The 14,001-nt window shown below is 47.2% G+C and overlaps 1 protein-coding gene across 4 annotated transcripts in view; it reads left to right on the top strand.

Annotated features, from left to right (window-relative positions):
• The first annotated feature begins 2,779 nt into the window (after positions 1–2,779).
• The window catches only part of LOC147624326 (MADS-box transcription factor 23-like), an 81,002-nt gene continuing 69,780 nt past the window's right edge, over positions 2,780–14,001 (top strand). For 2 of the 4 annotated variants that reach the window (XM_086819309.1, XM_086819310.1), the window contains exon 1: positions 2,781–3,533. In XM_086819309.1, coding sequence (XP_086675435.1) covers positions 3,352–3,533 — 182 coding nt within the window. In that variant the 5' untranslated portion in view covers positions 2,781–3,351. Of the gene's footprint in view, positions 3,534–14,001 lie in introns of all 4 variants that reach the window. The other 2 variants (XM_086819308.1, XM_086819311.1) reach the window with 2 other exon arrangements.

Raw genomic sequence — 14,001 nt, 5'->3', positions numbered from 1 at the left:
TTGACACTTATAGCGTTGGGAAAATAGTGTCGCTTAGCAGTGCTTCCAGTGATGCTTACACCTTAACATTTTAGTAGTTTCCTTTATGAAAGCCACACTATAGATGTAGCTACCCCCTCTTTCTACTGTACTGAATTGCACCATTATAAGGAGTGGAAGAAGATGCATAAGGAAGCCAGGGAGGGTACTCAACACCCTCAGTAAAAGGTGGTGCATGCGAGTCACTTGCTCACGTATAGTGCGACAAAGTATGGATCCGAAGGAAACACAAGATGGCTCGCACAATTCATGTGTTTTCTCTTTGCCATTTTGCAGTAAGTTTATTACATTTATCATTGTGATTTTATATCTCATGCATGTTGTAATTTATTATAGGAAAGGGTACTAGGTCGCTCCCCATTCGCTCGTGAGAATATGTATCGCAAACATCATAATAAAGCCGAGACTTGGGAGTGGCTCAAATGCAAGGGAGTGGTCATCGATGTGGATATCTAACGAGCTTAGTAGGGAAACTTGGTGAGTAGCTGAACTTGAGTTTTAATTCTTGTCGAACTTGTTTTGCTTGTGGCAAATGTTTTTGCATTGTATCACTATTTAATAAAGGAAGACGATGCTGAAAGTGATAGTGATAATGAAGGTTGTGGTGCACATGGTGAAGATGCAGTTGAAGATTAAGATGATGCATTCATCGAATTAGTTTTTAATTTCTTCATATTTATTCGTTTTTGGACATGAACACTTTATGTAATTTGTAACTATGTATGCAATTTACAATATAATCCATGACATTATTGTATTGCAAATATTTTCTATGCTATGTTTATTTTTTTTAAAAATGTGATTAAGTAATGTTTAAATAATGTGATTGAAAAAGAGAGGGAATAGAATGGAGGAGATATGTAGGGATACATGTCCCCACATCTCTCCCCCATTATGTCTTTGCCTTTTTTTAAAGACAATCCGCTGCTATATACGTGGTTATATGTGCGGTCATATGTATGGTTGTATTCGCGTGCTTATAGCCACATGTATAGCCGTATCGATAGTTGTGTGAAGGTGTCTTTCCATAAATAGATTCTTTTAAATTTGTACATCTCTAGACACTCCTGTGCTCTTCGTTTGTTGTAGTGCATTGAGCCCTCTGTGTTTTTGATGAAGTCTTGTTATTGTCTCTTGTTGTAGTGTAACCCTTTTCTCACTAGATGATGAGTCTTATTATTCTCTCTGACTATAGAAACCATGGAATCCTTGGGTTTTTTATCGAGTCTTGGTATTATCTCTTGCTATAGTATAAGCTCCTTGTCTCACTAGACGGGTTTGGCTTATTTTTTTGCAGGAGGAGAAGGAGGAGGAAGATGATGATGATGAGTGTCATGTCTATGTAGCTTGTTATGTACATCTTACCACGGAACTTAGGTAGAAATGTTTACATCTTCACCAGTCTAAATCTTCAGTCTAAACCTCTATTTATGTGTGCACTCTCGCACACCCATGCACGTGTCTCTGTGTGTGTGTGTGTGTGAGAGAGAGAGAGAGAGAGAGAGAGAGAGAGAGAGAGAGTTTCTGGTTTATCTTTTAACATGCAAGTATTGAATAAAATCTCCGATCAAGAAATTCATGCTAGATGGAGTCAACATGGAAGGCACATGCCTGGGTACGCAAAAGAGGTTCCACGATCACCAACGATGTTTGATATGGACATCAAAGGTGTGCAGCTTAATGTCCTTATTGTGGGCATGAATGGGAGAGAATAGTCAAAACAGCATCAGTGAAAAAGGGGTTTGTAGTTTTAGGTGACACAACTAATGATTTGGTATTTTAAGTAACAATGTCTATTTTTTTCCATATAGAGAAACTTGCTAGATAGATTTGCTATACATTAAATGATCTAATGTTGATAAAATACTATGTAGACAATGTTTGGCATTTTTACAAGAAAAAAATACTATATAGTACTTTATTATATAAAAATAGATAAACTACTATATAGACAATCGGGAAAGTTTACTATATAGAACTTTATTATGGAATATACATAAACTACTATAATATAGACAGTTAAAAAAATTACTATATAGAATTTTTTTTTGTAGAAAACCTTTGTCTATATATCAAACTAGCAAAAGGTTCGTATTTTACTAGTCCGGACTTTCGTTCATTTGTATCTGGTAAATTGAGATTCTATTACTATATAGGTATAGGAAGGAGCTTGGAGTTCCTTGTAAAACTAATTGGTGTGGGGTGGTTTCTAAGTTTTCACTCTAGAAACGGAATGGAGGGCGAGTTGCTCTTGAAATTCGTCCCCCTACAACGCAATGTTGTCACCCTAATGGATCCTGAAGAGCGGGCTTGAAGCCGCGAGGTTTGTAAGGCAAAGTAGGAGGGAGTAGTTAAGCTGGTTGGGAAACGGGATTCGGGAAGGACGGAGGATTGATGGAACGAAAGGATTGATGTGAAAGGGGGAAATGAGGGGGTGAAGTTAGTGGTACGGGGCTGATGAGACCACCACTACAGTACGGGTTCAATAGACCGACACGATAATCATGTAGTATAGAGCTACTATAATAGAAAGAAGTTATAGGAGTGAGTTATAGTTTCATGGAAGAGTATGGGAAAAAGGAACGGGGAATCTAGGAGGGTGTTGGAAATCCAATCCAGATTTGGGTCTTCAAGTTGAGGGTTTGGATTATTTTCAAAGATTTGATTAAGCTCTACTGATACAAGTGCAAACAAGCCAGTACTGTCCTAATAAGGGCGCCTCTTTCTCTCTCTCCGACTCTCCACAAGTGCCACCGTGACCTGTAAGTGGTCGCCGTTTTACCTCACACTCCCGGTGTAAATTGTTTTTTTTTTTTGGAACCTTTGAGCGTCACTCTTCCCCAGGCTGTGTCCTCTTCCATCCTCTCGCGCTCAGCCGACCTGCACACCCACGTCTCTACTCTTCACGTCTACCACTAACATACCCTCCTGCCTTCTTGACCCCATTTGTAGGATTACTTCTCCACTTCGGCCAAGATGGAGACTTCTACCATTAACGCTTGCCTTCTTGCATATTGCCCCTAATTATTCTTTCTTACCGGCGCCTCATACCCTTTTGTACACCTTCACCTTATTCGCAGGAGTAAACTGTCTTCTCAATGCAAAAGCAAAGGACTTACCCTCACATGTCGACCTTGCAGTAGAATAAAAAAATACTACCGAGGCCTTATGATCCCGGTTTAAATACCACAGATCAAGGTGCAAGGGGCTCTCAACGCTGTGACAGAATCAAGATCTTGTCACCGTTATTATTATTATTGCCGATTTCTGAGAAGGAAAATAATATTATTAGGGCGAGAAGAGGAAACTGCGATGGGGAGGGGGAAGATTGAAATCAAGAGGATCGAGAAATCGACGAGCCGTCAGGTGACTTTCTCGAAGCGCCGTGGTGGGCTTTTGAAGAAAGCACACGAGCTCTCTGTTCTCTGTGATGCTGAGGTTGGTCTGATCATTTTCTCCAGCACCGGAAAACTGTTCGAGTTTGCTAGCTCCAAGTAAGTCTCTCCCTCTCTCTCTCGCACACACAATTTCGTGTTTCTTCCTAAAATTCTATTTCTTTCCAATTATTCATTTTTCCTGTTTATCTCTTTCTAAATTTGATTGCTCCCCCGAATCATGATTAACACTGTACTAGCCCTACACATCGTAGTTCAAGACTTAGGACTTCAGAGAACAGCTTGCCCCGTGCATTCTACGGAACCTACGTAACTAGCTAAAGGCATCAGGTTTCGTTTACGACCACCCACATGTTACCATGACTGCTCATATCGTCTTGATATGACCCATTACACCTTCTGAGCCCTTAATGTCGAGATCTCGTCTTCTACTTTAAACTATGGTTCTAGCTAAAACACACATGTTGCAGTATTGAGTAGCAAATAGCTGCTAATCTACTAGTGGTCAGCTTCTACAACCCTGATGCAGGGAAGAACGGCATCTTTCAATATCGCTCTACTGCAGGCCCAGGATCACAGATTTTTCAACTCCTTTACTAGGCAGATGCAGGGAATTCGATGAATGCACGTTAACTTGATATTTCGAGAGTACAAGTTGGAACTAATGCATGCAGTGTGTGGTGATTGAAACTTCGCATGCTGTGTGTGGTGATTGAAACTTGATATTTCCAGAGTACAAGTTGGAACTAATGCATGCTGTGTGTGGTGATTGAAACTTCGCATGTAGTGGCTTGTTCTATTTAGTATGCGTTTTCTAGTAAAATCTCCACATGGATTTGCAAATATTGGTGCTTGAAAGTTCAAAGTGTTCTGTCGTTGTTTTCTTGGCCTTACTTTGAAATGTTGAGCTAGCAAGTTGCTACGGGCATCCTTGGCATCTCAAGAGTCACGCAAGGTTCCCCAAAGGGAATAAAGATCTTAGGATTTGTAGAAAATCAACAATTACTGTGTTTTGATTAAAACACGCATACTTGTTGTGCGAAGATTAGAGGAACTTGCGGGATGTATTAATTGATACAAGAAGGTTCGTCACCCAAACGGGCGCCTTACGAGCAGTTACGCTCATTTTACAATTATCAATAAATAATAATCTTAAAGGTTCTAATATTTTAACTCGACTAAGGTTGTGCGGCATTATTATTTCCACACTCCCCCTTAATGCAAACAACCTAAGAACTAGATTCTAATTATTCCTAGATTCTAATTATTCCGACACTTGTACAGCAAAGATCATGCTTTTGTTGAGTTGTGAGCTTGATCAGAAAATCAGGCCACATAATATCTATTGATGTGTACTCCAATTGTAACTTCTTGTCTTCGATCATTTTTCATAGGAAATGGTACATCAAATCAACGTGCTTGGTATGCTCCTAGTGCTTTGGATTACTAGCCAAAGAAATACAAGATAAGTTATCACGATAAATCTTTAACTTTGGTCTTTCAATAACTTGTAATTCAAAAATGAGCATTTAGATCCAAATTCTTTCTTTTGCCGCAAGTGCTACTCCAATGTATTCAGCTTCAGCCGAAGAAAGCGTTACGAAAGTTTGCTTCTTAGCTTGCCATGTAATGGCTACACTTTGCGAGCAAGAAAATAAAACCAGCACTAGATCTTCTAGTATCAACATTCCCCCCAAATCTGAGTCATGAGACCATCTGAGTAACGAGGTGAGTTGACTCAAAGATTGTGTACAGGAATATTTTAACCCAAAGTTCTTTGAAAACTGTAAATATCTTAATGAGTGTTTAAGTGCCTTCCAATGAGTAGGTTTGGGATTCTGCATGAATCCAGACAAAAAAACCAGTAGAAAAACACAAATTGGGCCTAGTATCGGTGACTAAATAGTGGATACTACCTAAAACATGACTATAAGGGAATTGTGTCATATAGTCTATATAAGCTTCAATAGTTGGGCAATCAGCTAAAGAAATTTTACAAGACTTCCATGTTTCCATGCTATATTTAATTAGAATTTCATTAACATATTTTGATTGTGTAAGAGTAATGGTGCCTTTGATTTTATCTTGTTGGACTTGAATTCCTAAAAAATAGGTAAAGGTCCTAAGTAGATCATATGAAATGTAGAAGATAATTTGGCTTTGGCTTCTTGAATGAGGGAGAGGTTGGAACCTACTAATTGTATATCAACATATAGAGCAACAATCAATATCCTATCTATGGACAATCTTGTGTACCCATGAGAGACCATAAACTTATGAAAACAATGATACCAAAGACAATGGGGACTATTTTAGATCACAAAGGGAACGATGTAACCTACAAACGTAACTAGATGATCTGTTGAAAGATGAAAGGATGGTTGCGTTATATATATATCTCTTTTGAGAGATCGCCATGTAAAAACGTAGTCCAAACATCGAGATGATGCACCTCCAGATCAAGTGCAGTAGCAAGTGCCATCATAATCCGAAACGAAGCCATGTGAAGAGCCGGAGTAAACGTCTCTTGTAGTCCATAACTTCGACCTATGAGAACACTTTTATAATATTGTGGCTCGCTGAAGCTCACGCTTCCCCCTGCTCGCGTTGTCTGCACGCTCCCCCCCTCTCCCATTGCATCTGCTCCTCCCCCTCCTGCACTCGCGTTTGCCCCTCTCTCCCCCACCTGGCTGCCTTGCACGACCCTACACTGCAGCGCCCGCCACCCCGTAGCTCCTTCTCCTCTCCTTCGCGTCCTCCCATGATCCATCTCTCTTCAGCGCCCCGTCCCCTCTTTCGCTGCTGTCACCTTATCTACCCCCCATCCCCTGTTTTCGCTCTGTTTTTGCCTCCCCCCAGGGGCCTTTTTTTGTCTTCGTCGCCTTGCCTCCCTCTCCTTTTTTTTCTGATTTTTTTGCCCCCTGGGGTCTCCTCTTTTTTCTTCTTTTTGCCTTCCGCCTTCCCCCTCCATCCTTTGTGTACAGCTCGGCTCTTGCAGGACTTTTCGCTTTCGCTCCGCCTTCAACTTAGCTTCAGACACTGATGGAGGCTTGTCCTGTCCCACCTTAGAGGGACTCTCCCTCAGTCCCCTCGCCCGCCCCCCTGAGGATACACCCATCAGGCTTTCTCTTTTGCCAGAAGAGGAAGCGAGCCTCGTCGTAGAGGTGGAACGCCTCCACGCACATTCCACCATCTACCGTATAGTTGGCACTCGCCCCAACAGAGGGGAGATCCGAGACCTTCTCTCCGCTTTCGCTCCGCCTTCGACTTAGCTTCAGACACTGATGGAGGCTTCTCCCATCCCACCTCAGAGAGACTCTTCCTCAGCCCCCTCGCCCACCCCTGAGGATACACCCATCAGGCTTTCTCTTTTGCCAGAAGAGGAAGCGAGCCTCGTCGTAGAGGTGGAACGCCTCCAGGCACATTCCACCATCTACCATATAGTTGCTACTCGCCCCAACAGAGGGGAGATCCGGGTCCTTCTCCAGGACCGTCTTCTTGCAGATGTGGACAAGATCTTGGACGAGCTACTAGGCCGTGGTCACTACCAGATCGAGTTCAAGGCAGCCCAGAGCGTGGCCAAGGTCCTAGCCATAAGTTCCCTACACATCAGGGGTGCTCGGGCATTCTTCAGACCTTGGCAGCATGGCTTTGACCCAGCAGCGGTCGAGCAGGGAGAGCGCCTTTTCCATGTTACAGTTTGCTTCCCTGGACTTCGCGGGGAGTACCTGTCGCTCCTTTCTAGGCTAGGAGCATTGGTGGGTTCCGTGCTATTAGAGACTGGCCCCACAGCAGCTTCAGTGGTGGCCAAAGTAGCTGGGCTACCGTCGGTCAGAGTTTTGGTCCCTGACATCTCCTCCCTTCCGAAGGTCATTCAGCTGCCTAGGATAGGGGGAGGATGGATTGATCAAAGAGTGGAGTACTCGAGGCGTCCGAATCAGTGCTTCATTTACAAGCAAGTCGGCCATCTGGCCAAGGCCTGTCCTCGCAGGAGAGCCCGACCCACACCGCAGCAGGCCCGCCCACAGATGCGGCTCGGCAGGCAGCCTCCGGGACACCTGCTTAGGCCATAGAGACCTCCGAGTGGCAGCCTTGACAGGGGTGCCCTCGAGGGGAGACAGCCACCACAGCAGCATGCCCCAGCGTGCCCAGAGACCGATGCAGCAGCAGCCACAGTCTCAGCATCACTGGGTTCCCATGAGGAACAGCTTTGCTCCCCTCTAGGAGGAGACCCCTGCGACGACTGAGGACCAGGAGATGCCAGCACCCCCTCCTTCACCCCCCCACCTCCCTCCTCCCCTACCGCCTCGCTTCCACCTTCGCCGTCTCCCGCCCCCACTTCGGTTTCGACAGCAGCTCCTTTTCCACCCCCATCTCTTCCCCCGCCCGTCTCAGCTTCCCGGGAGGCCCTGGCAGTCCCCTGGCGTTCACCTGCAGGCCGGAGGGCTCTGAGCACCGACCTTGATCGAGCACCGCAGAGGAGACTTACCATGCCGATTCGGGCTTCACGGATATCATCTATCCGCAATCGGCTGAGTCACCTCGGCACTAGACAGCGCTCGGAGGCTTTTGATTACTCCTTCATACGGCTATTTTGAGCAAAGGGTCCCCATGAGCCACCACCCATCCGAGTTCATGTAGTGATACCACCAGCCCACGGGGAGGAGGCACTTGAGTCAACGGTGGCCTTCTCGTTCCCTCTCTACGGCCCATGCGACCGGGAGTGGACTCTGGAGCTCGCTCTTAACACTTTGAAGACTCAGGCAGTTGAGTTTTCCCATCATGTGAGTGATCTGGAGCTGCCAGATGTGATAGGCAGACTATGGGAGTTGGCTCATTTTTTCTTGGATCTTGGGAGTGTGGATGCCTCAGGGATTCGTCACTTGGTTGTTCGCATAGTGGCACTTAGCACGCGACCCTGGATATGTATGCATACACGAGGTTGCTTTGTCTGAGCGGGAGGTAGTCGCCATGGGACACAGCCCACTGGCGCCTGATCCATGATTCTTGCAGCACACCGGGTGGGCAGATTCGTAGCCGCTCGGATGGGGACTATTCTCCATCCAGGCCGCTTGCGAAGGCCCGTCGTATGGCTGAGACAGCATCCACCTCAGCAAGTCATCCATGAGGATCATCTCATGGAATGTACAGGGCCTTGGCGGAGCACATTATATACGCTATCATGGTTGCTTGAGGCAGGAGCTGCAGAGATGCCCGGTTGGTGGCACTATTGATATTTTGATGATGTAAGAGCACCACTTGGGTGAGAGCAGGATCCGGAGGTATGGTTCGGTGATGCCTGGTAGATGGGACAGCTTTTTGTCTGCAGGGTTTGGCCCTTTGGGTGGACAGGGAGGAGTATGCATGGTCATTGCAGATGTATGGCGACAGGCCATTGTGGATCGAGAGATCATTGTGCCTGGTAGAGCACGGTATGTCATTCTGAGGATGCATGATGAGCTCTTGGGTGTGCTCAACATCTACGCGCCCAACCATGCTAGTGCTAGGGCAGAGTTCTAGACCCAAGTTACGGATGCATTGCCAGAGGCCGCACATTGGTGTGTCAAGGGAGACTTCAACATGCTTGAGGACCCAGTCGATAGGGTGGGAGGTAGTCATGTTATAGTGCATGGCACGGAGCTTGCAGCTTGGGAGCGATTTTGCATGTCACTGAGGATCACTGATGCATGGCAGCATGGGGCCTTCTCCCGCTCTCAGGACAGTCTTAGTTTCTCTCGGTCGGATCGCCAGCAAGAAGGGACTAATCTATCACGGATTGATCGCTTTTATGTGGGCGACTGGTTAGGGGAGCGAGGGGGCTCCATTGGCATTCTCGCTGGCACCTCATTTTCAGACCATGCGCCAGTTATTTTGACATTTGAGGAGCGGACACGGGAGCCCAGCCTGCAGTTGAGGATTCCAGAGAGGGTACTTTACAGATCCTAGTCTCACTGAGGACATTGAGAAGATCTGGCATGATAGTGAGTGCTCTGACCAGGATGCAGCAGGCCAGTGTGCCCAGGGACTCATTGAGCTTAGCTCTTTTCTGTACTTTGCAGCTTTGACGCGGCTGAGACACTCGCGAGCGGGAGCATCGACTGAGACGCAGCCTTGCTTCAGCGCCCTCAAGAGCAGCAGCCTACATTTGAGTGGGTGGCGTCCCAGCAGGCTGAGCTAGGCACACCAGGAGGTTAGAGAAGCAGAGGAGCAGAGACATGAGTTTTATTATCGTCGCCAGGCCTCCTAGTGGACACAACTTGGTGATAGAGTGACTGGGGAGTTTTTTGAGATCACTGGACCCTGCCATGCTCGAGCAGGAGTCCGTCAGATTGGGAGGCCGGACAGATTGGTAGCTACTGAGCTCGGGGAGATCAGAGCCATTGCCACTGGGTTCTATAGGGACGTGCTTTCACCGGAGCCAGCCACACTGAGGCTCGGGATGCTTGTAGACAGACTGTGTGGGCCCATGTGCAGCGGAGGGTCACAGATCATATGCGTACAGTTTTGGGTGAGCCTCTTTCAGAGGTTGAGCTTGCTGAGGCCTTGAGGGTCCTGCCGCGCCATAGTTGCCCAAGGGAGGACGGATTGACGCCTGTCTTTTTTATGCGCTATTGGGACCTTTTGGGACCAAGCCTCCATAGCGGCTTTCAGTATGTTTTAGACACTGGGGTGATGCAACAGAGCTTTTCAGATGATATTTGGCATTGGAGACCTATTACGATCCTCAATACCGTCTACAAGGTCTTAGCAAAGGCCTTGAGTTTGAGGATCCGGCCCTTCCTGAAGGAGTTGATTCATGCTACCCAGACAGGATTCGTCAAGGAGCATAGTATCCTAGACAACATTTTCACCTTCTGGGAGGCGACGGCCCGAGCTAGATTTCTTGGTGAGGACTTGGTCGTGATATTTCTCGATTTTGAGAAGGCATACTTAAGATAGAGTCGATTGGGGTTTCTTAGAGGGCACTATGCTTCGCCTGGGCTTTGAGTTAGGTTGGATTAGAGGGGTGGCGGCTCTGTATTCCACAGCTTGTAGCCAGGTGTTGATTCCAGGAGGACGGGGGCCGAGATTTGAGCTGACCAGATTAGTCCGTCAGGGGTGTCCTCTCACCCCGTTTATATTTCTCTTCTTTGCTGATGCTATGAGCATGTACTTGATGGTAGAGGAGATTGGTTTGAGAGGACTCCAGCTCCCAGACCGGGGGGAGGACCTGCTCGATGCTGAGTTTGCTGATGACACGGGCTTATTTTTGTATGGCCAGGAGGCCAATCTTCTTCGGGCGCAGAGCAGTCGCTCCAAGTTTTTAGTGCAGCTTTGGGAGCATTGATCAATTGGCGCAAGACACTGGCCTTTTGAATCAGTAGTGCTCCCACTCCGACATGGAGCCCAGACCCCGATTTTAGATGGATTCCTCCTGGCACAGTAGTGCGATATTTGCGATGCCAGATTGGACTAGATTTGTCACCTGAGCAGCAGATTGCCCCGCTTCTTCTGAGCATTCGGAAGAAGCTTTTGTATTGGAGTACAGCTTGGCTATCCTTGGCTAGGAGGGTGGTGGTGGCAAATCAGGTGCTTCTAGCGACCATGTGGTACATTATGTCTTGCAAGATTTTCTCGAGCTCTTGCATCAGCCAGGTACAACGGCTGATCAGGAACTTTCTTTGGTCCGAGCGAGACAGTCAGTTAGCTCAGGCAAAGGCTGCTTGGGCAGTTATTACACTTCCGTTGGCCCAGGGAGGCTTGGGCATTATAGATCCAGTCGATCAGAGTAGAGCCTTATTGGGGAAGCTTATTGTTCGGGGGCTGCTTCCAGGCACTCAGCCTTGGAAAGAGCTGCTTTTACAGTGGCTGCAGGCTCGGGCTCCCCCAGGAGGGGCACTTGGGCACCAGAGATTCGATGGATCTTCATAGAGATGAGGAGGACAGGCCTCAGTAGAGGATGGGAGGACAGATTTGCTTTGAGCATCCTGAGAGCTTGGGAGCTGCTGAGACCGGGGCTCTCTCAGAGACCTCCTTCTTGTGTTGAGGAGTGGGCTAGACAGCCGCTCATCTGGAGCCCAGCGGTTCGCACAGAGCAGGGTCATATGCTGGGTTCTCGGTCTCGTCTAGCCTGGGGACGCGGCAGGCCCAACACGTAGCTTTGGAGACTGGCAGGCCTTTTGTAGTCTCCCAGAGGAGATCCAGGTGGAGAGGTTGAGTCACTTCAGAGAGGGGTTGATTATGAGGGATGACATTTAGGAGGCACTCACAGAGGAGTGGTTCACGTCTCTCGAGCTAGTGGCCCCACGGTGGATGGGAGCCTTTACATAGTTGGAGATCTTGATTGCTGTCAGAGCTTACACTGAGGATGGCAAATGCCTCTACTATGAGATTCAGGATGAGGGCAGACTTTAGAGAGTGGAGGTGGAGCTGCCTTTGGTTGCAGAGTGCACCTTTCAGAGGATACGGGTAGTGGCCACCGCTTCTCGGAAGTGGCATATTGACCCAGACCCTACAGATGTGCTCCCGGATTGGCGCATTTGGGCATATGTCGCGCGTCCCTTGGCCCGGCTAATAGTGGGACCCTGGTGAGTACGAGTGGCATGATCCTTATGCATCCCTTGAGGCCACTGAGATCATCTTTTTCCAGTATACTGTTCGGCTAGGACACCATATTTTGACGGTGAGGAGGATGGTCTCTCCAGTTGCTGCGGGGCACTAGCGGCTACAGGGACTCTCACAGGGGTTCCTGGAGGATTTTTGGGCCCGGCTCTGGGCTAGTCGACAGGCCCGCAGGATCTCGACTTTCTAGTGGCTGGTCACCCACCACAGGGGCTCAGTAGTTGGCACCTGCCTTGTCTACAGTGGTCTTTCGGCGGCCTGCATCCGATGCGGCCACCCTATGGAGACACAGAGAAATTGCCTATGGGATTGCCCTTAGGCGTAGTAGATTTGGCTGCGGATGCTACGTATTATGGCCCCCCTCTCTCTAGACGGTATGTATACATGGGGTGCCGCTGCTTGGTCGACTTCGTCAGGGCCTGCTATGGGCTATGAGACGAAATAGGACAGCCAGGCCATTAGATTCATTAGGGGCCAACCTCGCCTTGTTTCTTCACCGGATTTCTCGTCCGCCAGCTGGACACAGGAGAGGGATCTACGATGGGAGCTCCTCAGTAGCCTCACCATCTAGTTCACCTGGAGGGCCCGGTGTTTCACGGCCTTTGAGGGGAGAATGGAGCCACTAGCAGAGACTGTACAGGGGATTTGGTAGGAGTTGATCCACACCCTACGAGGATAGTATGACCGCATCCGCCAGGATGAAGTGATCTTGTGGCGCCAGGCCTTTCACACCACCTGGCGTAGCGGACCCTTCTATACCCTTCATGCGGAATCCCCCCGTTGGCATTATAGGCCACCTGTTTGGCTCTTCCCCCTCCTATTGTATGATTTAGCCCTCAGTTCTGTGTACTGATACTTGTACTTTCCAGCACTGATACTTGTACTTTTCAGCACCTGTTTGGCTCTTCCCGCTCCTATTGTATGATTTAGCCCTCAGTTCTGTGTACTGATACTTGTACTTTTCAGCACCTAGGGAGAGTCTCCCGGGCTGCCTTGCTTTGTTCACTGCTTTGTTTTTCGTGTGAGCAGGAGAGGATCTTTTGTAGCTCTACGGGCGTTTTTATATAACTAATGAAAGGATCTTTTCTCGGAAAAAAAAAACTTTGACCTATGAGAAACCCAGTAAAGGCGGATTTTGAGGAAGACCTCATGCACATCATTGCTAGTTTTAATGGTAGTACCAAGGTTACAATGGTAAATCGAGTATAGTCATCTATAAGGATGTATAGACGACCTTGCTTAGGGAACTCTACTTTGAGGACAAAACCCGATATGGTAATACATGTTTAAGTAGACAATAAGTATGATAGACCTCTATGTTGGTACCTTTTGTAGTGGCAGTTTAAATAGAAATTAAGTTAGTAAAGCCAGGAGCATAATAGACTTTGTCTACTTGAATGTGTGTATTATTAGGTAGGATTATGCTAACGGTTCCATGTCCTATGGCTTGTCTTAAACGTCATCACCTTAATGAACTTTTAATGGTTCACTAAGAGATTGATATGAGATAGCCAATCCTTATTAAAGGTTGCATGATGAGTCTCCCCTGTATCAATGATCCACGCTTCCTCCGGAGGGGCTCATGGTGGAAGTATAGGCTTGAATAGGCTCTTCATCGTCATATTCGTAGAGGCTTCGGATCTAGAGGCATAATTTTCATAGGCCCGTCTCGGACCCTTATAACGATCACCAAATTTGCCCTTATGCCAGCAATCATGGCTAGTGTGGCCAGGTTTATTACAGTATGTACAAAAAGGGTCAACAAACTGAAAGGAACCACGAGGACGGGGACATGAAAGAGAACGGAAAGGCCTTTGTGGTTTATATGAAGATGGACATAATTGCTTTTTGCCTTTTTTATGAACAGTGGCAACCATAGCCAATGAAGGAGTGAATGGTGTGGGAGTATTGGTGGTGTTTCGCACATCACATTTTCTTGAGTGATGCTTGCAACAAGATGTGTGAC

The sequence above is a fragment of the Cibotium barometz genome, chromosome 25 (genome assembly GCF_041138505.1).
Source record: "Cibotium barometz isolate CiBa-2024 chromosome 25, ASM4113850v1, whole genome shotgun sequence".
Taxonomy (NCBI): Eukaryota; Viridiplantae; Streptophyta; class Polypodiopsida; order Cyatheales; family Cibotiaceae; genus Cibotium; species Cibotium barometz.
The sequence above is the reverse complement of the archived record's forward strand: the minus strand, read 5'-3'. Positions and strand labels throughout refer to the sequence as shown.